General features: G+C 36.7%; 1 protein-coding gene and 2 long non-coding RNA genes across 3 annotated transcripts in view; 2 read left to right on the top strand and 1 right to left on the bottom strand.

The window, feature by feature from the left end:
• Nucleotides 1-5,795: 5,795 nt before the first annotated feature.
• Nucleotides 5,796-11,713, top strand: LOC125275861. The gene is made up of 3 exons (XR_007186527.1): nt 5,796-7,785; nt 8,860-10,527; nt 11,593-11,713. It is a non-coding gene; the product is annotated as an uncharacterized LOC125275861 (long non-coding RNA).
• A 9,456-nt stretch (nt 11,714-21,169) lies between these two features.
• Nucleotides 21,170-26,719, bottom strand: part of LOC125275857 (SH3 domain-binding protein 5-like) — a 31,095-nt gene continuing 25,545 nt past the window's right edge. Inside the window, exons 6-9 of the mRNA XM_048203165.1 lie at nt 25,906-25,948; nt 24,549-24,768; nt 23,945-24,274; nt 21,170-22,047 (exon numbers count right to left, since the gene is read on the bottom strand). Of these exons, the coding sequence (XP_048059122.1) occupies nt 21,866-22,047; nt 23,945-24,274; nt 24,549-24,768; nt 25,906-25,948 (775 nt within the window). The 3' untranslated portion in view covers nt 21,170-21,865. The remainder of the gene's footprint in view (nt 22,048-23,944; nt 24,275-24,548; nt 24,769-25,905; nt 25,949-26,719) is intronic.
• On the top strand, nt 24,151-26,321 carry LOC125275858. Its single transcript, XR_007186525.1, has 3 exons — nt 24,151-24,291; nt 24,503-24,791; nt 25,943-26,321. It is a non-coding gene; the product is annotated as an uncharacterized LOC125275858 (long non-coding RNA).

Raw genomic sequence — 26,719 nt, 5'->3', positions numbered from 1 at the left:
ATTTACGGGAAATACTCGTGCAGGTGCGTTACATACACTGCGTTCCAAATTATTATGCAAGAGACAAATCAGTACGATTTCTGTACAATAAACATTCAGATTTTAGTTTTTCTAAGAAAATGTTTGTTAGTTTATTTATCCATGTCTTTTTAGATAACTGGTATCAATCTCAGACAAAATAATTTGCCAGATCTATGGAAACCCTACTTAGAGGTTGTTCCACATTATTAAGCAAGTCACAGTTCTCATGCCATATGGGGAGGAAGAAAGATCTTTCTGAAGATGAAAAGCATGAAATGGTGCAATGTTGTGCAAAAGGCATGAAAACAACTAATATTGTGTGAAACTGAATGGAGATTATCGAATTATCATGAGATTTGTGAGTGATTCAGAGCACAGCAGAACTCGGTCAGATAAAGGCTTATTGAGGAAAGTTCCTGTCAAAAAAATTAATTGTATTAAAAGGGCAGCTATAAAAACAGCCAGTGTTGAGCAGCAAACAGGTATTTGAAGCTGCTGGTGTCTCTGGAGTCTCAAGAAGCTCTCCATGCAGGCTGGCAGTTGTGCGTAAAGATGCATTTTAGCCACTCCAAACCAAACCTCACAAAGAGAAACATTTAAAATCTAAAAACTAAAATCTGAATGTTTATTGTACTGAAATCTTACTGATATGTCAATTGCATAATAATTTGGAACGCAGTGTAATAAGCAATCACAACCATACTGTCAGAATTTTATTTATTTTATTTTATTTTATTTTATTTTATTTTATTTTATTTTATTTTATTTAACCAACAAGCAAAACACAAAGACAAAACAGCATCACATCCGGCGCACTCAGTGTCCGAATTCACTCATTCACTCCTTCAAGTGGACTATATAATGGACTAATGTAGGGAATAGTGAATAGGGTATGGGGGCTTGTTCGAGATGCGAGAGCGACTGGAGAGCATACGACTCCTTATGCTTTTGAATTGCTCTCGAGGTACTTTGATGCCATTCGCTGATCAGTCTGCGCAGCGCCGATGCATCTTGAACAAGCCTATTCTCTAGCAGTTGAATGTACATCGGTTGTACACTCTTTATTGATGCATTGTGGGATTGAATGAGTGCACTCAGTAACGTCCACTATGGTTTCGGACGCCACTAAAAATGACTGTCCCCTCAAATAGTGGAGGCGATTTCGCCTTTGTTCTTTGATTATCTTCAATGACATTGGCTGCTGTCACTTTAAGAGCTGCAGCTGCTGCACATGACGCAGATCTCACACACTTTCTCACATCTTTCGTTTAAGACTTTATTTAACTCATTCAAGGCTACTCTTATGAGGATACTCAACAAAACAGACATTTTTGGCATTAGTGTGTGTTTTATTGTTCGTTCAAGCTCGAAAGAGAACTCGATTCGTGCGGTCTATGCGCACGATACTGGTGCAAGCCTTTCCGTATTCTGTGCGGACATTCTTTTCATTGCATTTGCATGAAAAGAGCGTGATCATATAATGTAATGCTAGCCAAAGCATGACAGAAAAAAACAGAAATATGGACCGGTACCACTTTTAGCATCGCTTAGCATAGTTCATTGAATCTGATTAGACCATTAGCATCTCACTCAAAAATGACCAAAGTTTCAATATTTTTCCTATTTAAAACTTGACTCTTCTGTAGTTACATTGTGTACTTAGACCGACGGAAAATGAAAAGTTGCGATTTTCTAGGCTGATATGGTTAGGAACTATACTCTCATTCTGGCGTAATAATTAAGGAACTTTGCTGCCGTACCATCCCGATCACAAACAACAGCAGAGTTTCCGTCTGTCTTAGTACACGATGTAACTACAGAAGAGTCAAGTTTTAAATAGGAAAAATATTGAAAATCTTTGGTCATTTTTGAGCGTGATGCTAATGGTCTGATCAGATTCAATGAACTATGCTAAGCTATGAAAAAGTGGTACCACCAGACCCGGAGATCGGCTGAATGGATTCAAAAACAATAAAACTCAACTGTTTGACTCTAGGTGAGTTGGAAAATGAGCCTATTTTCAAAAAAAGTGTTACTTTAACAAATGACTCTTATGAACCGGTTCTGAGTCAAAAACATACAGCGCAGCCAAGTTCACTTACAAAACGTTTTTTTCCATTTGTTCGTGAAACGGCAAATTACTGCTTCTCATCTAACTCAGACGTCCTCTAAGAAATGTAATCCCATCTGAATATGTCTGAGAATCATTTCGTAATTTTTTGGGGAGCTGATTTAACGACCGCCCGCTCCACTTTCATCATGGATAAAGGTCTTTTTGCCATGTGACGAAACAGTAACCCGAAATCAATAAGAAGATCCCGATCACAGAAAATAATAGCAGAGCTGGGTAAGAATCTAAATGTATTTTAGTTTTTCTCAATAACACATTTAGTGATTCAGTTGGCCCAGTTTTCTCAAACCATTCGTACAGTTCTCAAAACAAAGACACTTCTCAAAACGTTAGGTAGCAAAACTGATGACAAACTAGTCAAAATCTGAGAGAGAGCTGAAAGAATCATTTACAGCGGTTTTAAACTTATACAGTACCAGTACTTTAGATGAGGGAAATTTCACTATTCTATGTACAGTAAACTGGAGCTCATGTTGTAACACCCTCAAACTTGTGATTGTCAACTTTCTTTGTAGTCATTTTTTCATGTGTAGCCTACTGTATTTTTGCAGAACTAAGAAATGACTGCCTAGGGATATAGTCTTGTGTCAGAAGACCAATACACTGCTATAGTACTGTATACTGTTATGAAATTTGGCCAAATGTGCAGAGGATGCTGAATTTTTATTTTTTTATTTTTTTATTTTTACTGTACTGTAATTGACAGTAGGCTACTGTATTGTGGTGCATTTGATTTTGTCAGAAGAGAACATTTTATTTTGACCTGGAAGTTTGAGGTTTGTGCAAGTTGATGTACAGGTGCTGGTCATATAATTAGAATATCATCAAAAAGTTGATTTATTTCACTAATTCCATTCAAAAAGTGAAACATTCATTCATTACACACAGACTGATATATTTCAAATGTTTATTTCTTTTAATTTTGATGATTATAACTGACAACTAAGGAAAATCCCAAATTCAGTATCTCAGAAAATTAGAATATTACTTAAAACCAATACAAAGAAAGGATTTTTAGAAATCTTGGCCAACTGAAAAGTATGAACATGAAAAGTATGAGCATGTACAGCACTCAATACTTAGTTGGGGCTCCTTTTGCCTGAATTACTGCAGCAATGCGGCGTGGCATGGAGTCGATCAGTCTGTGGCACTGCTCAGGTGTTATGAGAGCCCAGGTTGCTCTGATAGTGGCCTTCAGCTCTTCTGCATTGTTGGGTCTGGCATATCGCATCTTCCTCTTCACAATTCCCCATAGATTTCCTATGGGATTAAGGTCAGGCGAGTTTGCTGGCCAATTAAGAACAGAGATACCATGGTCCTTAAACCAGGTACTGGTAGCTTTGGCACTGTGTGCAGGTGGCAAGTCCTGTTGGAAAATGAAATCTGCATCTCCATAAAGTTGGTCAGCAGCAGGAAGCATGAAGTGCTCTAAAACTTCCTGGTATACGGCTGCGTTGACCTTGGACCTCAGAAAACACAATGGACCAACACCAGCAGATGACATGGCACCCCAAACCATCACTGACTGTGGAAACTTTACACTGGACCTCAAGCAACGTGGATTGTGTGCCTCTCCTCTCTTCCTTCAGACTCTGGGACCCTGATTTCCAAAGGAAATGCAAAATTTACTTTCATCAGAGAACATAACTTTGGACCACTCAGCAGCAGTCCAGTCCTTTTTGTCTTTAGCCCAGGCGAGACGCTTCTGACGCTGTCTGTTGTTCAAGAGTGGCTTGACACAAGGAATGCGACAGCTGAAACCCATGTCTTGCATACGTCTGTGCGTAGTGGTTCTTGAAGCACTGACTCCAGCTGCAGTCCACTCTCTGTGAATCTGCCCCACATTTTTGAATGGGTTTTGTTTCACAATCCTCTCCAGGGTGCGGTTATCCCTATTGCTTGTACACTTTTTTCTACCACATCTTTTCCTTCCCTTCGCCTCTCTATTAATGTGCTTGGACACAGAGCTCTGTGAACAGCCAGCCTCTTTTGCAATGACCTTTTGTGTCTTGCCCTCCTTGTGCAAGGTGTCAATGGTCGTCTTTTGGACAACTGTCAAGTCAGCAGTCTTCCCCATGATTGTGTAGCCTACAGAACTAGACTGAGAGACCATTTAAAGGTCTTTGCAGGTGTTTTGAGTTAATTAGCTGATTAGAGTGTGGCACCAGGTGTCTTCAATATTGAACCTTTTCACAATATTGTAATTTTCTGAGATACTGAATTTGGGATTTTCCTTAGTTGTCAGTTATAATCATCAAAATTAAAAGAAATAAACATTTGAAATATATCAGTCGGTGTGTAATGAATGAATATAATATACAAGTTTCACTTTTTGAATGCAATTAGTGAAATAAATCAACTTTTTGATGATATTCTAATTATATGACCAGCACCTGTATAGTTTCGAGATTGTGTTTATAGTTGTGAGAAAATGTTGAATGGTGTAAGGAATCATGTGTTAGCAATCAAGAAAAGCAATAACTAGATTGAAAAATCTGAAAGACAAATTTATGCTGGCTTGTCATAAAGCTAATTTAAAGTCTTGTTTAAGTAGTTTGGTCAGTTAGGCCAGAATAGATAAATATCCTGGGTGTTTGCTAAAGTGTTGTTAGGAGATTCTGGATGGATGGATGGATGGTTGCTTGGCTCTTGGTAGGCAGTTGCTAGGGTTTTGCTAGAGTATTTGGTTGATAGGGTGTGTGTATGTGTGAGTATGTTGTTGATTGGGTGTTCTGGGTGAACACACACAGACATTTCCATCACTGTTAAAGGATTAGTTCACTTTCAAGTGAAAATTATCCCAAGCTTTACTCACCCTCAAGCCATCGTAGGTGTTTCTTCTTTCTGATGAACACAGTCAGAGTTATATGAATAAATATCATGATGCGTCCAAGATTTATAATGCAGTGAACAGGGGTCACGAGTATGAGCTGAAGAAAGTGCTTCCATCCATCCATCATAAACATACTCCACACTGCACACTGGGGGGTTAATAAAAACAATGCTTTTGTGTAAAAAAAAAATCCATATTTTAACATGTTATGAAGTAAAATATCTAGCTTCCACCAGACCGCCATCAAGTTTCCGTAAGTTGATTAGGGAAGGTGTAGAGTAAGCTTTTGAACTGCAAGAATTTTATACTTCCTTTGTACATTGAATACAGAAGGCGGTATATGAATATGGAAGCAGTTTCTTCAGCTATTCGTGACCCCTGTTCACTGCCATCATAAAGCTCGAATGCATCAGGATATTAATATATCTCTAACTATGTTCATCTGAAATAAGAAAGTTCGGGCTAGTTTTCATTTGAAAGTGAACTAATCCTTTAATAGCAGAAACTCAAATATTGTTTTAGTTTTATAGTTTTTGTTGCTCTTTAACTTGCACTAAAACATGTGATTTATACCATTGAAGTAGCCTATGTAATATTAATAAAACTGCTCATCTCCTTTAGTGATACAAGCTCAAAATAATAATCTGTTGATGTTTTTCATATAGTGTCTTGACTCGGTGCCATGATGGATATTGATGTTTGTGAACACAATTGTGTATGTCATGCCATAAATCTCCAAAAACTATGCATGGGCGCTTGCTTTGGTGTTGCCACCCCTCATAGACCTCATGCCACCCCTTTGCCACCTTATAAATAATTTTCTAGATCCGGCCCTGACTCTCTTCCACTGTAGAAAAGTGAAGCAGGCAATGTCAAATATGGCGCTGATATCTTGAAACCCGAGTCTACGCAGTAGTGAGCGTGAAGTGGAGCCGCGGTATCAAGGCCCCGCCCACACTCCCGCAGAATCAGTTAGTACAGTTTACTGCAGAATAACTCATTATGTCTGTGTGAAATAAACAATCGTGGAAATGTAGGAATTAAAGTTCCCGAAAATCATGAAAAAAGTCAGTTGGTGCCTCAGTGACTACTTCGCTCAGAGAAGCTGTTAATCATGATGTCAAACCCCTGTTTTTATAGCATCAAATATCTAACTATACCCAAACTTATTTAAAAAACGAACACTTGAACTTACATCAGCGCGATAAAAACTACATAAAATGACAGAAACCATCTTTGGAAAAAAATTATTTGAAGTGTAATTTGATTGTTTAGTTTGTCTCACATCCCATTAGATTACATAGAGAGGGCGGGGTTTATGACCTATACTGGGACCAACCACTTGGGGGCAATCGAGACACTTTGGCTTCACTTTTCACTTCTCTTGTGCGGCTGTCACAGAGACTAACTCCGTGATTCCCTCCTCTGGCCATCAGAGGGCTCCCTCACCCGAATATTAACCCTCACACTTACACACTACATTTCCCATCAGCCCCGTACCTGGCACTGATTACGTTGCTCAGCTGCAGCTCATTCCCTAGCCTATATAAACTGTCTCTTCACCATTCCTCTTTGCGAGCTCTTGTATTACTCTGGTTTGCATTTCTGAGCGTTTATTCTTGTTTTGCCTGCCTGTTGTGACCCAGTTTGTTCCCCGTTTATGATTCTCTGCTGCCTGCCTTTTGGACTATTTGCTTTGTTTCTGATCTGTGATTGTTCTCCGCCTGCCCTGATCTAATGCCTGTTTATCGACTACGACTGTGTCTGCTCTCCGTTACTGTGTTTGCTGGTGTCGGACCATTGCCTGTTTGACCACGATTCTAATAAAAGCTTGCTTATGGATCCCACTTCGTGTGACGCCTCGTTACAGAGGCACACTTAAGCCTAACTAAAATAAGTACTAAAATAAGAACAAACAGTAGGACTAATAAGTGCAACAGAACTGAGCAAAGGTACAAATCAAAATTAAGAGTGGTTTTGGGTAGGTTTATGACAGAGATTACTACAGAAATTAAAACTAATCAATTGTAAAAATTAAAAACTACATATTCCACTCTGTATGAATTAGATAAATTGATTATTATTAAAGCTACAGAAGATGTTCAGTCAACTTTTTCTTTCTTTAAACCTACCTACTCCACCGTTAAATATGAAGAGGGGCTTCCCCATCCGAGTCTTCGGTTCTTCGTCATCTGCTTAAGGAGTTTTCCTTGCCACTGTCTCATTTGCCTTATTCAAGAGGAATTAAAAAGCACTATTCTTTGTCTTAATCTATTAATTAAGATCACTGATAATGTAGCAGACTTCATGAACTGATTACTATTGTTACAACTAAGTAAACAGGTACATTGTAACAGTTAGAGAGATGCCCACAGGTGTTGTTTTTTAACAAATTAATAAACCAAAAAACAACATAAAGCTGTGTGTTGGCCTTCAGAAATGTTGGATCATTCAGCTGATATGCAAACTTTCTTGCTTCCAGCAAGTTTCACTTTATCATAGGAACCAACCTGTGATATGACAATGCCTTCATCTACCAGCTGATTTAAAACTTTAAACCTGCTCAAAGTCACATGGTAGAGGGAATAAACATTTTCAGGTGAACTATCCCTTTAAGAAGTAGAATGACCAAAAAAATCATATCAAATGCATTCCCTCTATCCTGCAGTAATAGAAAATCTCCGCCTCTTGCGAGGGTGTAATGTGTAACATTCAAATAAAAGCCCGAGATCGACTCTGCCGTTCACATTTACATCACAGAGAATCGACAGACGCAGAGAACAATCATCTGTGGCAAACGGTAAATATGACTATTTTATATACACAGTACAGTCCAAAAGTTTGGAACCACTAAGATTTTTAATGTTTTTAAAAGAAGTTTCATCTGCTCACCAAGGCTACATTTATTTAATTAAAAATACAGTAAAAACAGTAATATTGTGAAATATTATTACAATTTAAACTAACTGTGTACTATTTAAATATATTTGACAAAGTAATTTATTCCTGTGATGCAAAGCTGAATTTTCAGCATTGTTACTCCAGTCTTCAGTGTCACATGATCCTTCAGAAATCATTCTAATATGCTGATTTGCTGCTCAAGAAACATTTATGATTATTTTCAATGTTGAAAACAGTTGTGTACTTTTTTTTCAGGATTCCTTGATGAATAGAAAGTTCAAAAGAACAGCATTTATCTGAAATACAAAGCTTCTGTAGCATTATACACTACCGTTCAAAAGTTTGGGGTCAGTAAGAATTTTTATTTTTATTTTTTTGAAAAGAAATTAAAGAAATGAATACTTTTATTCAGCAAGGATGCATTAAATCAATCAAAAGTGGCAGTAAAGACATTTATAATGTTACAAAAGATTAGATTTCAGATAAACACTGTTCTTTTGAACTTTCTATTCATCAAATAATCCTGAAAAAAAATATTGTACACAAATATTTTGTACAATTGTACACATTAAATGTTTCTTGAGCAGCAGATCAGCATATTAGAATGATTTCTGAAGGATCATGTGACACTGAAGACTGGAGTAATGATGCTGAAAATTCAGCTTTGCATCACAGGAATAAATTACTTTGTGAAATATATTCAAATAGAAAACAGTTATTTTAAATTGTAATAATATTTCACAATATTACTGTTTTTACTGTATTTTTAATTAAATAAATGTAGCCTTGGTGAGCAGACGAAACTTTTGGACTGTACTGTATATGAGTTATGTTTTCTATGTGACCGTATTAGATGGAGGCAATTTTGGGATGTGTCTTAGTTATAAAATATTAATATATAGAATATGATTTTAAAACCATTTAAAAATCTGTAGGAAATCATTTTATTTCATTGTTTGTCTCTTCTAAATAGTGACCTGAGTATGGCTTCCAAAACTCAAATACTACTACTGCTGCTAGTGGCTGTAATGATTGCAAGCTATGGTCTAACCAATGCAAACAACACATCAACGACAGAAACAACAGCGACACAAACAACACCACCAACAGCGACACAAACAACAATAACAACAACCAGGATCACAGTCAACAGCACCGCTGGATCTCTTTCTCCTGTGGGGATGGTGGGTCTGCCTGGTCTTCTGATCTACACGCTCACCTCCGCTGCGCTTCTCAAACTCTTCCAGCTCATCTGATCATCATGATCATCGTCTCCCTCAGTCTGTCACACAGCTAAACCTACGGGATGTGCCTGTGACTGTGTCTGCACATGTTTTTAGCAGATTTGTTTTTGCAGATACTTACTACTCTAATAAAAATGTATAATAATATAAAAATCAAAATCTATAAAAATGTAGAAAAAAATATGTATGATTGTATATGAAGACTTAAGAATAAAGAAGGAAAAAAACACTTTTGTTGACTGTGCTGATATTTCTAAATGACCTTCCACCTGCAGAATGGTTAAAGACAGGTGTTTATAGGCAAATTATTAAAAAGGGTATGTGTGTGTCGTGAGGAGTGGGCATTTGAGTCATTTTATTAAAGTGAAATAAGGTGGTTTTTATACCAAAATTTTAGATCTCATTGAATTTTCACAATTCTTTATACCCATTTTGATATTGCAGAAAAAATATATACTAATATAAGTTACTTATTGAAGACAATTAAATAATCAGTACTAAAATAAGAACAAAGAAACTAATTATAGGACAAACAATAGAACAAATAAATGCATCGGAATAAATGTACAAATCAAAATAAAGAGTGCTTTCAGTTTTTCAGGTAGGTCTATAACAGAAGATTACTAAATCAACTAATCAAATGTAAAATTAAAAACTGCATAGTCCACACTGTATGAATTAATTAAATAAATTGATTATTATTAAAGCTACAGAAGATGTTCAGTCAAGAGCAGCGAGTCTTTCTCTCTTTTTCTTTCTTTAAACCTACCTACTCCACCGTTAAATATGAAGAGGGGCTTCCCCACCCGAGTCTTCGGTTCTTCGTCATCTGCTTAAGGAGTTTTCCTTGCCACTGTCTCATTTGCCTTATTCAAGAGGAATTAAAAAGCACTATTCTTTGTCTTAATCTATTAATTAAGATCACTGATAATGTAGCAGACTTCATGAACTGATTACTATTGTTACAACTAAGTAAACAGGTACATTGTAACAGTTAGAGAGACCAAAAAACAACATAAAGCTGTGTGTTGGCCTTCAGAAATGTTGGATCATTCAGCTGATATGCAAACTTTCTTGCTTCCAGCAAGTTTCACTTTAGGAACCAACCTGTGATATGACAATGCCTTCATCTGCCAGCTGATTTAAAACTTTAAACCTGCTCAAAGTCACATGGTAGAGGGAATAAACATTTTCAGGTGAACTATCCCTTTAAGAAGAAGAATGACCAAAAAAATCATATCAAATGCATTCCCTCTATCCTGCAGTAATAGAAAATCTCCGCCTCTTGCGAGGGTGTAATGTGTAACATTCAAATAAAAGCCCGAGATCGACTCTGCCGTTCACATTTACATCACAGAGAATCGACAGACGCAGAGAACAATCATCTGTGGCAAACGGTAAATATGACTATTTTATACAGTCCAAAAGTTTGGAACCACTAAGATTTTAAATGTTTTTAAAAGAAGTTTCGTCTGCTCACCAAGGCTACATTTATTTAATTAAAAATACAGTAAAAACAGTAATATTGTGAAATATTATTACAATTTAAAATAACTGTGTACTATTTAAATATATTTGACAAAGTAATTTATTCCTGTGATGCAAAGCTGAATTTTCAGCATTGTTACTCCAGTCTTCAGTGTCACATGATCCTTCAGAAATCATTCTAATATGATGATTTGCTGCTCAAGAAACATTTATGATTATTTTCAATGTTGAAAACAGTTGTGTACTTTTTTTTCAGGATTCCTTGATGAATAGAAAGTTCAAAAGAACAGCATTTATCTGAAATACAAAGCTTCTGTAGCATTATACACTACCGTTCAAAAGTTTGGGGTCAGTAAGAATTTTTATTTTTATTTTTTTGAAAAGAAATTAAAGAAATGAATACTTTTATTCAGCAAGGATGCATTAAATCAATCAAAAGTGGCAGTAAAGACATTTATAATGTTACAAAAGATTAGATTTCAGATAAACACTGTTCTTTTGAACTTTCTATTCATCAAATAATCCTGAAAAAAAATATTGTACACAAATATTTTGTACAATTGTACACATTAAATGTTTCTTGAGCAGCAGATCAGCATATTAGAATGATTTCTGAAGGATCATGTGACACTGAAGACTGGAGTAATGATGCTGAAAATTCAGCTTTGCATCACAGGAATAAATTACTTTGTGAAATATATTCAAATAGAAAACAGTTATTTTAAATTGTAATAATATTTCACAATATTACTGTTTTTACTGTATTTTTAATTAAATAAATGTAGCCTTGGTGAGCAGACGAAACTTTTGGACTGTACTGTATATGAGTTATGTTTTCTATGTGACCGTATTAGATGGAGGCAATTTTGGGATGTGTCTTAGTTATAAAATATTAATATATAGAATATGATTTTAAAACCATTTAAAAATCTGTAGGAAATCATTTTATTTCATTGTTTGTCTCTTCTAAATAGTGACCTGAGTATGGCTTCCAAAACTCAAATACTACTACTGCTGCTAGTGGCTGTAATGATTGCAAGCTATGGTCTAACCAATGCAAACAACACATCAACGACAGAAACAACAGCGACACAATACAACACCACCAACAGCGACACAAACAACAATAACAACAACCAAGATCACAGTCAACAGCACCGCTGGATCTCTTTCTCCTGTGGGGATGGTGGGTCTGCCTGGTCTTCTGATCTACACGCTCACCTCCGCTGCGCTTCTCAAACTCTTCCAGCTCATCTGATCATCATGATCATCGTCTCCCTCAGTCTGTCACACAGCTAAACCTACGGGATATGGGGTCTGCACAAGTTTTTAGCACTTTAATGTCAGACTGTGTCAGATTACTGATTGTTTTGCAGATACTTACTGCTCTGATAAAATGTATAATAATATAAAAATCAAAATGCTATAAAAATGCAGAAAAAGTATGTATGATTGCATGAAGACTTTATGTTGAGAATAAAGAGAAAAAAAAAAAACACTTTTTGACTTTGCTGATATTTCAAAATTACCTTCCACCTACAGAATTGTTAAAGACAGGTGTTTATAGGCAAATTATTAAAAAGGGTATGTGTGTGTCGTGAGGAGTGGGCATTTGAGTCATTTTATTAAGGTGAAATACGATGGTTTTTATACCAAAATTTTAGATCCTATTGAATTTTCACAATTCTTGATACCCATTTCGATATTACAGAAAAAAAGCTAATACTTGCCTAACTAATGTAAGTTATAAGTTATTTATTGAAGACAATTAAATAATCAGTACTAAAATTAGAACAAAGAAACTAATTACAAACAATAGGACAAATAAATGCATCGGATCAAATGTACAAATCAAAATAAAGAGTGCTTTCAGTTTTTCAGGTAGGTCTATAACAGAAGATTACTACAGAACTTAAACTAATCAGATGTAAAATTAAGAAATGCATAGTCCACACTGTATGAATTAAATATACATTGATTATTATTAAAGCTACAGAAGATGTTCAGTCAAGAGCTGATTTAAAGTTTGATTACAACCTTTGTTAAAAAAACTATTATACCACAGGGCTGTTGAATGCTTGATTCGGATTTGTTGATGAATGTTGTAAGATGTGCAATTATTGTTCATTAAACACACAGAAGTAGTTCCAGGTCTGTTAACCGCATTACAGCATTACATCACTTTGCTAAAATATTTCATTTATTTCATAGGCCCTTACAGCCTACAACAGCAAAAGAACCACAACGACATTGACAAAGCAAATAAATATGCATTTCCTTGTTTTCCCTACTAAACTTACCTTTTGTTATCTATGCAAATTGTGAACTAGTTTTAGAGAGCATCTCTCAGATTGGACAACAAGGTGAAAATATATGTATATTTGCTCAAAGTAACTGGCCAGGTTTTTGAAGGTATGGAAATAAAGTGAAAGACAGTTGAGTGCTGGAAGGATGCAAATAAAGACGTCACACTTGGCATTTAATGCTCACTGACTGTTATTAACCATAGCCAAGTTACTAGCTAGTAGTGCATCAAATGTACACACACAGTACAAGCACACATAAATGCTTACTAATAAAAAAAAAAGTTTGCAGAACAATACGTAATGGCACATACACACACACTATAAGTGATATTCATGGGAATGTGTCTAATAATTGAGCACTTCTGGCCCAAACTTCTTTTTTGGGGACTCAAATATTTCCATCACAAGTGACTTTAAATCACTCTAATTAGATTGAGATTTAAAATATGCTATATAGTCTATGCTCCTATGCCTATGTATCAGGCAGCTCCACATCCCACAATTCAACACAATTGTGACATCACAGGAGATCGCGCATAAGTTACCCACACCCCACACAACTTTAGTGAGTGATACAGTATCTGAATTATTTTAACTGCATACTTGTAGCTACCTTAAGCTGAATGTTTTTTCCACACCATTAGTTTGTTTTTGTTTGTGTAATGTTATATATTTTCTCCAGCAGCCCAAGCATCCCTAGCATGTCTCTCTAGAAATTATGACAATTATGAAATTATGACTGTTTTATAGTAGAGTTGTGGGTATTTCTCAACCCCCTCACACATGCATCTATTGTTGCAGTCTCCAATAGTTTGTTGTTGTTGTTTCGTGATTCAATTTACAACACTTTTCATTCATTTCTATTATCTCCACAAACAGTTGTGACTGTTGCACAACTCTGAAAGAAATTCAATGACATGAAGGCTGTAATTAGGGTTGCCACCCGTCCCGTGAAATACGGAATCGTTCCGTATTTACAGGCAAAATTTTACATAGGTCCACATTATGCAGCATCCCATGCAAATCACCCCACCCGCATTGTGTGAAGACACGCCATCGTTGATTTGATTGGTTTGTTTCAGGTTCACGGGCCGTGAAACGCGGCCAATCAGAGTCAGAGGAGGGCGGGACGCCGCCTCGCCGGTTCTCTCCTGAGGCAGATAGTGTAATGTTTTTTTTTTTTTTTTTATCACCTCAAGTTTTTGATTAATAACGTTAGATTTCATATGCTGCCTATTAAGAAATAATGTTAATAATGTACATTAATCATGTTATGGTAGGATTTGTTTATTAAGGTTAAGTTGCAGTCAGACACATAAGCATTACTTTAATAAGAGATAAGAGAGATATATTTAATACATATTTCATCAAAATATAGTACCTATGTGAATAAAATAAACAACTATTTGTTATGCTTAACCAATTTAAATAATTGCATCTAGTGATGTGACGTTTGACACCGAGGCTTCGAAGCTTGTATCAAAAAAACGAAACATCTCACAGTGAAGCACTGTATCGGAGCTTGATTCGTTTTGCCATAACCACGTGATCGGTGACGTCCGAAGCTTCGTTTTCGCACACAGCCACGTGACTGCTTCGTATTCTGATTCACATAACGTGAACCCTTGCGCAGATGTGAAGTATCATTTGCTTTTTAGCAAAAAATATGCCATAATACGAATAAATATTTACATGTGTTCAGTTTGTATTTATTCCCAGTTCATACTTCATTCTATGACAATCATTTATTTTGATAATATGCCAAAGCTTGCCTATTTGTCCCCCCCAAATTTTATTCAGACTCATTTATTCAAATTGTGTAAATGAAATGACACGTGAAAGACTTTTTTTTATGTAGGCTATAATAATAATTTACATTGTTTTATACGCTTTTCATAGCTTAAACTGATTTATTACATGAAACTCCAAAAATAGCTGCGTCGTCTGGGACGCAAAGGCAGTTTTTTTCCACCTTTTGACCACAAGATGTCGTTAGTGTGCACTGTGTTGAAAAGCTTCGAGTAATGAACCTTTTTACGATACACTTGAGGGGAAAGCCTCGGTGCTTCACAAAGCTTCATTTCGCCATCACTAATTGCATCATTCAATACTATAGAATTAACAATAGACTATATAAAAAATGGAATAAATAAATACATAAATATATTTACTTACTACTAATAAAAATGTTGTTAAGTGTTTTACTTAAATAAGAAATGTTTGTAGATATTATGTCATTAATTTACAATTTGTTTAATTTATAATTACTAAGTTATGGATCTGTTAATTTAATAAGTTAATAAAATATGGTTCACATCTCACAAGAGCTTATTTTTTGTGGTCTCAGTCACACTTTGTTGGCCTATGTTTATTATTGTCATAGCTGTGAATAATTCAATATGACCACTTAAAGGGATACTCCACCGTTTGTTCATATTAAACTATGTTATTCCCTTAACTAAGACGAGTTGATACATACCTCTCTCGTCTCAGTGCGTGCACTAAATCTTGCGGAGAAACTTTGTTAGCACTTAGCTTAGCCCAGTTCATTCAATAGGGGCCAAGCAGAGAAGCTACCAAACACCTCCACGTTTTCCCTATTTAAATACAGTTACTCGAGTAGTGTAACTCGACCTAGGACGGTGACACAAAACAAAACGTTGCGCTTTTCTAAGCGTGTAAAATGGATAACTATATTGTATGGCGGAATACCATAGCAAGTGCTCGGGAGCACTTTGACTTGGCGCAGTAATATCTTCACTCGTGAAAAGTCCTCTCACCAGCCCCGCTCCCTTTCGCCGCAAGACAGAGCGATTTAGTGCACGCACTGAGACGAGAGAGGTATGTATCAACTCGTCTTAGTTAAGGGAATAACATAGTTTAATATGTAAAAACGGTGGAGTATCCCTTTAAAGGTACAATTTGTGATATTTTTTTCCGCTAGAGGTCGCTAGAAGCCTATTCAAAACAAAGGCGTAGTTTGATGACGCCAAGTTTTAGAGCGGAAACTTGGGACATGTGGTCTCCATCTCAACGGACGGTGCAAATGAATAGGGATTGGAGTCTGGAAGAACTCATGTTCGTGGATGCGATTATTAACGTTACTGTAGTATGAAGCCGAACAGGACCGAGTGTTGCGGGAGCTGAACGAGGAGCTGGAGCGATTGATCAACACACGCCTCACGAGCAGCGGGACTTTTATTATGACACAGTCGCCGGCGCCGCTTCCGCTTTTCCGGTCATGAGTTTACAGGAGCTGTCCTTGTCGACAGAACCAGCGGCAGATGGTAAACAGTAATTATGTTCCATAAATAAGTAACACAATCCACCATATAACGTGCAAGAAGTAAATAAGGAACTGCTTGAAGCAAGCTAGTGGTTTGCTGGACGCTAGACACTACTTCCGCATTTGTCCACGGCACTGTTGTCATGTGGTTTCTACGTCAGTAAAGGCGGTAACAAAGGTTTTTTTTTCATTGACAGGCGACTGCACTGCCCCGTGTCACTGTTTAGTATGGGAATTTTCTCATGATTTACAAGTAGTTGAAAACATTAGAGATATTGTTAGTAATCAGCTGGTCAAAATATATAAGTGGTTTTTGGATATTTTACTGCAAAAATTTTACATATTGTACCTTTAAGTTGTGATAGTGAGAGACTGCATCTGTTCACACTGATTTTAATAGCAGATATCTTATTATAATGTCCATTGGTATCAATCTTAATATTTTTATGAAAACATGTTTTAAGTTATGATATACCACCACTGGCACGCCATCGGGACTGTGGTCATCGTAGCCCCGAGGGGTGTGGCCCCCGCTGCGGCAGGCGTCCCTTATTTTTCTGTATTGAAGGTGGCAACCCTAGCTGTAATGTGATTGGTTATCAAGGCACACTTCTGGAGATAAATAGTGCAGACACTGGATAAGGATGAAACATGTCACAATGTCAAATGGAGTATACTTTGAAAGGCTACATTAAACTAAATGCATAAGCGTTTGCATCAAAACTGAATGTACTTTGGCCTTTATATAACCTATTAGCTTCATTCCTATTGTGCTCCAATGAGGGCTTTAAAGTGTTAAACAAAATGGAAGCTTAACAAATCCGTCTCCCGTCTAAGATCATGGAAGTCTTGGCAAACAGCTAATAGTAGTTGATCTTTATGCAAAGTTATTATTTCCAGTAGCAATTTATCTTGATGAACTATGTAAACTACAGGAGAGAGTGGTGGAAGAAAGTAAAAATACTAATACCACACTTTGAAAATACTCCACTACAACTAAAAGTCTTGTATTCAGAAACTTGCATAAGTTAAGTATTATCAGAATAAATAAACCGGCAAATTCACAGATTGTGTTTGGACAAATGGACTTCTTTTGCTTGTGTATACATTACGTGCCTGTAGTGCATTAGTGGTTTGTTGGTTCACTGAAGTTTGAATTTGATTAAAGACTCATTGGCTATTTTGTTACATATTATAATGTAGGCTCATGGTGCGATAATGCAGACATTTTCTGAAGATTAGGAGATGGACAAATTATTTATGTCAGCTTTTCCAAACATACACTCCCCAAAAAGGACAAAAACAAAACCAAACAATACAAAAACATAAAACAAAACAAAACAGAAAGACATTCACAGTCATTCACAGCACTTAAGACATTTTACAAAAGCACATGTATCATATCGATCATTGAGGCCTTAGAAATGATCCCAGACTTACTAAAAATTTCCCTTTTGTATTGTTCTAGATATTGAGTATTCAAAGGTCATAAATTTAACTCATTCAGTAAATTCAGATGTTTTGTGTTCTTCCCATAGTTTCACAATAAAGTTCTTGCTGCAATAATGAAGCCTGTCAGTATTAATCAAAAATGTGCTTTGCTGACACCCTGTGGTAGAAGTGTTTATCACCAAGAAGACATAAGTATGAGGTTATATTTGTTAAAGGGTTAGTTCACCCAAAAATGAAAATGATGTCATTAATGACTCACCCTCATGTCGTTCCAAACCCGTAAGACCTTCGTTCATCTTCGGAACACAGTTTAAGATATTTTAGATTTAGTCTGAGAGCTTTCTGTCCCTCCATTGAAAATGTATGTACGGTATACTGTCCATGTCCAGAAAGGTAATAAAAACATCATCAAAGTAGTCCATGTGACATCAGTGGGTTAGTTAGAAGTTTTTGAAGCATCGAAAATACATTTTGGTCCAAAAATAACAAAAACTACGACTTTATTCAGCATTGTCTTCTCTTCCGGAATCCTTTCCACTGAATTGATTTCACTGAATTGATTCCATTGAATTGATTCCACTGAATTGATTCCATTGAATTGATTCCATTGAATCCTTTCATCTGTCGGCGTTGGTAATGCAGTTTTATGTCGCCGTGGTTGTTTTTGGCGATTAGGACATCCGCGACATGCACACTTACGCACCATTTTAAAAAATATAGCAATATCAAAATACAAACAATGTAGAATAGCTTGAATACAGCGTGCGTCTCCCTCAGACTGTATACATCAGCAGCATCACTGCGGAGTCGTGAACCACACTCCGGAGCAGAAGGGGGCGGTAATGCACCAATAAGCTGGATGCCAACCGCCGTAAAACAGGAAAGAAGAAGAAGCGGCGTCGTAAATGCGGATTGACAACAGACCTGGAAGAGAAGACAATGCTGAATAAAGTTGTAGTTTTTTTTATTTTTGGACCAAAATGTATTTTCGATGCTTCAAAATGTCGCGGATGTCCTAATCGCCAAAAACAACCACGGCGACGTAAAAGTGCATTACCAACGCCGACAGATGAAAGGATTCAATGGAATCAATTAAATGGAATCAATTCAATGGAAAGGATTCCGGAAGAGAATACAATGCTGAATAAAGTCGTAGTTTTTGTTATTTTTGGACCAAAATGTATTTTCGATGCTTCAACAAATTATAACTGACCCTCTGATGTCACATGGACTACTTTGATGATGTTTTTATTACCTTTCTGGACATGGACAGTATACCGTACATACATTTTCAATGGAGGGACAGAAAGCTCTCGGACTAAATCAAAAATATCTTAAACTGTGTTCCGAAGATGAACGGAGGTCTTACGGGTTTGGAACGACATGAGGGTGAGTCATTTTCATTTTTGGGTGAACTAACCCTTTAAATCCATTCCCCAAGTTTCACCACATTCCTTCCAAAAGGGAACAGCCACACTGCATTCCCATATTGCAGGTAAGAAGGTGATACTGTGTCTTTTCAACATCTTGAGCACTACTAGAAATGTTTGTACTTAATGGCCTAATGCTTTCAAAGGTGTAGTCTGAGACCAATTACAGCCTTTGATGGCTTGTTACCACATCCATCCAATAGCTGCTAGTCCCTATGCTATAGTATCTTCATTTTCTAATTTTTTTTTACAACTGGATTGCACTGAGCTCTCAAATATGACTGTGTCAAATAACATGTAAGAAAATGAGGGCTGGGGCTATAGCCTTAACCTATCCATCTCCTTTCCTTGTAGCTAGCATGGCATTATGACATCTATCTTCACTCTCTACTATTAAAACTAAGCCCTTTAATGAAAGGCTCACTGTTGACAAACAACTAGCTTGCTATAACCAAATCAACCAGATAGCTAGTTTACGGAGACCGGGTTGGCAAAACATCAATAGAACTGCATTACAGGCCTGTCAGTTTTCCATTCTGGGTTCACCTGCTCGCCTGTACATAGTATGCATCATCAGCAAGGTGCACACTAAACTTGGTCCCCCAATACCATCTTATATCATTAGTATTATGTACAAACCTGGTAAAAATCACTGGTGGCAAATGGAGAAAATTCTTGTTTTGTCCACCAGGTGGGCGACATCATGTGTGTGACATGTAAAAACTATACATAACATTGCCTGGTTATTTGGTGATAAATTGCAAAATAAAGTCACTGTATTCTCTGACGAGAGAGGTGACAACGAGAGTGTCACACATCTCTAATGTCATTGATCACGACATCAGTTCACGGCAAGGTAAGTGACGATCGACACGATTGGCTCCTTAGTTAGCAAAGTGTTGTCAGGTTTCACACCCCATAGTGCACTTACAATATGAGATGAAATTTACTTCATGTGCACTGTACGCATACCCTAGTGTACATGTAAAAACTGAAGGGCTTTACACTGAGACCCAGATGCAGATCAAGTATATCCCACAAATGAATATTCTGTCATCATTTACCCTCCCTCATGTTTTATGGTATTTGTCAAAAAGTATCTTTTTCTGTTCCATGAAAGACAGTCATATGGGTTTAACTCAACATGAGGGTGAGTAAATGATGACAATTGTCATTTTTGGGTGAATTATTCCTTTAAAGGGGACCTATAAAGCCACAAGATGTACTTTAAGTCTTTGGTGTCCCCAGAATGTGTCTGAAGTTTCAGCTCAAAATCCCCCACAGATCATTTATTATAGCTTGTCAAATTTGCCCCTATTTGGGTGTGAGCAAAAACACGCCGTTTTTGTGTGTGTCCCTTTAAATGCAAATGAGCTGCTGCTCCCGGCCCCTTTCCAGAAGAGGGCGGAGCTTTAACAGCTCAACAACAACAAAGCTGGAGAATCTCACGCAGCCAAAATGAGGATTGTCAGTAACGGTGTTCAGCCTTACATTGTTCAAACCGGAGTCGACACTGATGGAGAGACTCAGGAAGAAGTTACAACTTTTAGAATGAAACTGGACGTTTCTGAATGGTTAGTGGATAAATTTATGTAGTTGCTGTGGAGTTGATTCAACTCATCCACTAGCATGTGCCGTCATGGTAATCTTTTGCGCAAATCCAGCGTTGAATTGACCCTCGTTTGTGAAGCAACACTCTACTACAACAACTCTTCCTCTTCTCTAAAGCAGCCCAACATGGCCTCACCTCCTTTGTTGTGTGTTCTTGGGGGCGTGGTTTATGTAGTCCCTACCAGCCATTTGTTGTAGTCCTTAAAAAGCGATTTCTGTAAAAGAAAATATCTTCCTTTGCATTGCACTTTGAGCGTCGTAACTTTGCAGATGTTGTTTATGATCAAACAGCAACATTACACACTAACTAAAGTTAAAAAGGGAAATCATGATCAACCACCCCTTTAAGTTTGAGACCTTTAAGGTCTGAAGTCTGGTGAGATCTCAAGACCAAGATCATAAGATCAAGACTCTGTTTTGGAATAAAGACGTCTTACTATCTGAAATCACAACAGTGGAAAGAGACTCGTGCTGTGAGCATCTGTTTATTACACAAATAAGGACTTTGTGCCATGAAAACACACTGATAACATCATGATAACGAGATAAACACTGAGTATAAATATATAGCTTTGAACTACATGAGGACCTCCTTACGTTACGACCTGTGGAGTAAATCTAAGACAATAGAGAAGGTTCATCGCACAACGCCGACAGAGTGAAAAACAAGTGCAGATATCTTCTGCTAAGGCTGACATCCCATTAACTGCTTTCAATCGTAAGCTTCATTTACATAGTCGCTGGAGAATCAGGTGGTGCCATGCATACTAATCCAGTCACTTACAATGGTTTATGCTACAACAGTTAGTAGGTGTGTCACCACCCATCAAAATTGAGTTGTTTCAAGTTGGCTAGTGAGACGCCACGACAGAAGACAGGGCATACAAACAGTGTCCATTCACAACACAAACATTTGAGGAAGACATGAAGAACATCCACTCCGTGATGATGAAAAGTTCAATGTAGTTCCCGTCACTTCATAGTTGATGTCCGCACGACAATTCTAATACTTTCATGGTTTTCTGGTTTTAAACCAGTCCGTAACACTGAGATGATAACAGTTTCACACGATGGCTCCTCTGACATGTCATACTGTAGTCTCAGATACGGGCCCCTGCTTTGGCCCCTGTGCTGAAGGTTTGGGTTCCTACAGAGCAGGAGTTTAAACACTGTTGAGAAGCAGCACTGCTGGTGTGTTGGAGGTCACAGTGAAAGAATGAGTGTCTGTGTCGTCTGCGGTTTGGAGAGATAAACTGCGCAGGCTCTTCTGCAGGTGGGAGCTTTTCTGACTGCTGATGCTGTTTGTACTTCCAGGTTTAACTTCTGCGCCCTCTGCCCTCTCACCTGTTAGAAAACACAATCAACCGTTGAGAATCTGTTCAGAACAAATTAATGTTGGATAATGTCAGAAACTGTATCTGAAATTGCAGGAATTTTCTGGGTTCAATACAAGTAAAGGCATAATTTTTGAAGGCATTTCCTTCAGCCTAAGGCTTATTCATTTCACTTTTGGTGTGCAAAGGCCTTTACATTGGCCAAAAATATTACTTTTTTTTTGTCATTATAAAACAAGCCCAACCCACATGTGAGAAAAAGTAATATAACACATTACTTTCCATTAAAAGTAACTAAGGTAATTGAGTAAAACACCATTGTAACACATTACTTTTAAAAGTAACTTTCCCCAACACTGCTTGTGAAATTATATTTTTTTTAGCCTCATAGCATAATTGCCCAGGTCTTTTCAAAGGCAGATATCACAATTTGGCCAAAAAATGACTTAGGCATATGCTATGAGGCTAACGTTATATTTAAATAATATTTAATATTCATCTTATGGCTTTAATATTGAAACAGTATTTTTAATGTTTACAGATTGACCTCATTTACCCAAGAGCCTCACTGTAAGCCAGATTTTTGCTCTTTTTATTTAACCGTTGTAAGCTATTCGTTTGGGATGTACACTCAGGCTGTTGGGGTCTCCAGAGACCCCAGACAATAAAATTGTGATTTTGTAACAAAATAATGTTTTGGTTTTTTTAAACAAATGTAATTTTACTTGCTTTATTAATGTTTTTGCAGTTACATTTATGCAGTTTTGGGAGAATTTATGGCATGTTTTAAATTTATATAAATAAATTAATAAATATTAAAAAAAAAAAAAAAATAATAACAATTTATGTAAAATTCACTTTAAAAAAAGACCCACATCTCTAACCTTCATTCATGGAGATAACATGGACAATTTGCCATGGTTTAGTGTTAAGATTTTTGCCATCTTATGGAAAATATAGTTTTAAAAGTAAAAAATTATCACTTTAACCAGTAGATGGCTGCAGAGCTCCACTATTTGCTATTGCTATTTGAACAACATCTGCAAAGTTATGACGCTCAAAGTTTAATGCAAAGGGAGATATTTACTTTTAAAGAATTTGCTGTTTATGGATTACAACAAACGGCTGGAAGAGACTACAACGAGCTTCTTCCCGCGTTAGTGACATCACTAACACTAAAATTTACATAAACCCGGCCCCGAGAACACGCAACAAAGGGGGTGAGGCCATGTTGGGCTGCTTTAGAGAAGAGGAAGAGTTGTTATTGCCATAATTTTATGCCAAACTGCTTCACAAACGAGAGTCAATTCAATGCTGGATTTGCACAAAAGATTAACATGACGGCACATGCTAAAAGTTGTAACTTCTTCCTGAGTCTCTCCATCAGTGTCGACTCCGGTTTGAACAATGTAAGGCTGAACACCGTTACTGACAATCCTCATTTTGGCTGCGTGAGATTCTCCAGCTTTGTTGTTGTTGAGCTGTTAAAGCTCCGCCCTCTTTGGAAAGGGGGCGGGAGCAGCAGCTCATTTGCATTTAAAGGGACACACACAAAAACAGTGTGTTTTTGCTCACACCCAAATAGGGGCAAATTTGACAAGCTATAATAAATGATCTGTGGGGTATTTTGAGATGAAACTTCACACACACGTTCTAGGGACACCTGAGACTTACTGTATAGTACATCTTGTACCCTTTAATGTTTGTGGATAATCACCATTATGCCTCAGATGCTGTTGATTGAGCTTTACTTGTATTGAACACGATATAATCACTTAACACTCAACACATGTAAGTAAAATTGGCTTTGACAAGTAAACTAAACTGGCTGATAACTTTATTACTTCACACATCTGATGTGAGTTCGTTCTCATCATCCTCATGGTTCAAGGACTTTTGTCTCTCACCTCTTTCCTGTTCACAGTCTGGTGACGAGGCCCCGCTGCACTCACTGCGAGGGCCCAACACCGGAGACACCTGCTCGAAGCCCTCCAGAGACCCCGAGCCGGGCAGCTGGAGCAGGTCAGGACCGGCAGAGAGGGACGGCGGGGGCGAGGAGGAAGAGGAAGGGTACGGGCAGGAGGACGAGAGCAGGGGATACGGGGAGGAAGAGGAGGGGAACGGACAGGGCAGGTCTAGAGGAGCAGACGTGGAGCTCAGGCTGCAGGTGGACTGTGTCTCGGGATCGTCTTCTGATGTTGTGCCGTTGCAGCTATCCTCGAAATTCACAGACATCACTGTAGAACAAACACAGGTTTGAGATGACATCAGTATATTGAATATTGTTGCTATTTCTTCTATGCATTTCTCTTCTTCTTTAGCTTGCTTCCCAATCTAGTTGTCTAATAAACCTGGAATTGTGTATTACAAATATTGTTGGTTTTATTGGATCGGATAACAAAATATCATATACCACTTTAAACCTGATGCGCTTATATTTGTGAAATGGTTTGGTTTCTTTTCAGGACTGCTGTATGAATTACAAATCGGATTATGGATGATCTCACTTACTCGATATGCCGTCAGACTCCATTTTGAAGTTGGCGATGTCGTCGGTAGCGGCCCCGTCATCTTCAGCCCCCACCCCTCGGCCCCGGGGCCCCATGGCAGAGAGTCGGCGGCGTGCGTGGATCTCATCCGAGATGGTCTCCAGGTTCCGAAGGGCCGTCCGGTACTCGGCTTTGGCCTGGGTCAGTTTAGCCTGACGCTCGTCGACCCGTCTCTTCAGTTGCTGTATGGGAGATGGAGGACAAGGTAAAGCGGAGAACAGGTCACATATGTGTATAATCAAAATCAGATCAAATCTACATGTTAGTTTGTGTAGAATAAAGGAATATTCTTGAATTACTAAAAACATGCAAACATTGACTAAAGAAAATGTCTAAAGAAAATGAAGGTTACTTTTGGATCATTAAGATTTTGTCATTTGACACTGTGACATTATTTTAATGACAAATTAGTGCATTTCCCCCCAAATTCTCATTAGTGTAATGTGCCTGGAATTTTTATGTATGTATTTACATTTATTTATCTATTAATTAATTCATTCCAATTATAATGGTGATTCTCCTGAGATTCTCATTACTTTATTACATACTGTATTTTTAAATAAAATATATAATATATTAAAACACATAATATTTAAAAATGATAGATATAATTTTAAAATATTTGTAAAATATTGTTTTAAATTATAATTATATTAACATTTAATTGAAGTATTCTCATTATTGTAGTGCACTTGTATGTTTTTTAAAATGTATTTATTTATTTATTTAATGCAATTCCCATTTTTCTTAATTGTGGTTCTCCTGAGATTCCTATTACTTTATTACACTCTGTATTTTTTAAAATAAAACATAAAATATATGTTAAAACATAATATTTAAAAAATAATATTTAAAAATGTTTTTAAACATTTGAAAAATATTATTTTTAATTTATATTCACAATTATTTGCAGTAAATACTGTAATAAATATACATCTAAATTTATAAACATCAACAAAAATTAAATTCAGTACAGCAAAAACTATACATTTGTAAAATTGATGTATAAATTTACAATTTAAATTCAGAATTTAAATAATTTCTGATTATATAAAATTAAAAGTAAAAATGATTTTATTCACAATACAGTAATGAGAATTATGGGTGAAATGAGTACTTATTTGACATTATTACACAAAATTAATGGTTTTAAAACTAGCTTTCATTTTCTTTAAATAAAATATAAATTAAAATATAAAATATAAATAAATATGAATGAATAAAAAATAAATATAAATATTTATATAAAAAAGCAATCTTTGATTTTTAGATGAAAAGTTCTTAAAATATTATTTTGTGCAAAATAAAAACTGACGTACCTCGAGCTGCAGATAATATTTCGCCTTTAATTCAAAGTACGGCCTGCAGAGGGAGAGAAAGAGAAGCATTTGAACAGAGTGAGTCTCAGAGCCGGTTTCCATGGCAACAACAGAGCTCTGCGAAAGAACCGGCACATTCCACCAGCAGAAACACATCTGGAGCACATTAGAGACGCCTCACACTGAACTACACTTCCATCCACAGCCCAGCGACAGCAGAGGCCCGGGGTGGGGAGGACAAAGACAGAAAGACACACTCTGCTGAAAGAGTTTTGGTAATTTACATGTGAGAGAGATAATGTTTTGTGGGTATTCTGAAGGAAACATCATTTTATTTCCAAATATTGACATGTTTGAAATGATGTAAGGCCTGCAGAACCCGTGCGTGCACAACTTGTTTCAGCAAGATTTTAGGGTGTCTCCTCTTTTTGTCCATTGTGACATGATTTATATGTATGATCTCAGATTTGTTCTCGATTTTTCTTTGCATTGCAATGCACTGTATGTCATCATAATCATTATGTGGACTTCTACATTTTTGTTACCGTTTTGACATCAAAACAGAAAGAAAAATATAATTTCAGTGTAAATACACTAAGGTTTGGGTCTGTAAGATTTTTAATGTTTTTTAAATAAGTCACACATTTCTGATTATTATCAATGCTTTGTATTTTTATGGAAACTGTGATACATTTCTTTCAGGATTATTTAATGTTAAAAAGAACAGTATTTATTTGAAATATAAATCTTTTGTGATATTGTCACTTTTGAACAATTTAATGCATTCTTGATGGAAAAAAGTAGTAATTTCTTT

This window comes from Megalobrama amblycephala, linkage group LG9 (assembly GCF_018812025.1).
Source record: "Megalobrama amblycephala isolate DHTTF-2021 linkage group LG9, ASM1881202v1, whole genome shotgun sequence".
NCBI classification, from domain to species: Eukaryota; Metazoa; Chordata; class Actinopteri; order Cypriniformes; family Xenocyprididae; genus Megalobrama; species Megalobrama amblycephala.
Note: the sequence above shows the minus strand (reverse complement) of the source record. Positions and strands in the feature narration are given on the sequence as shown.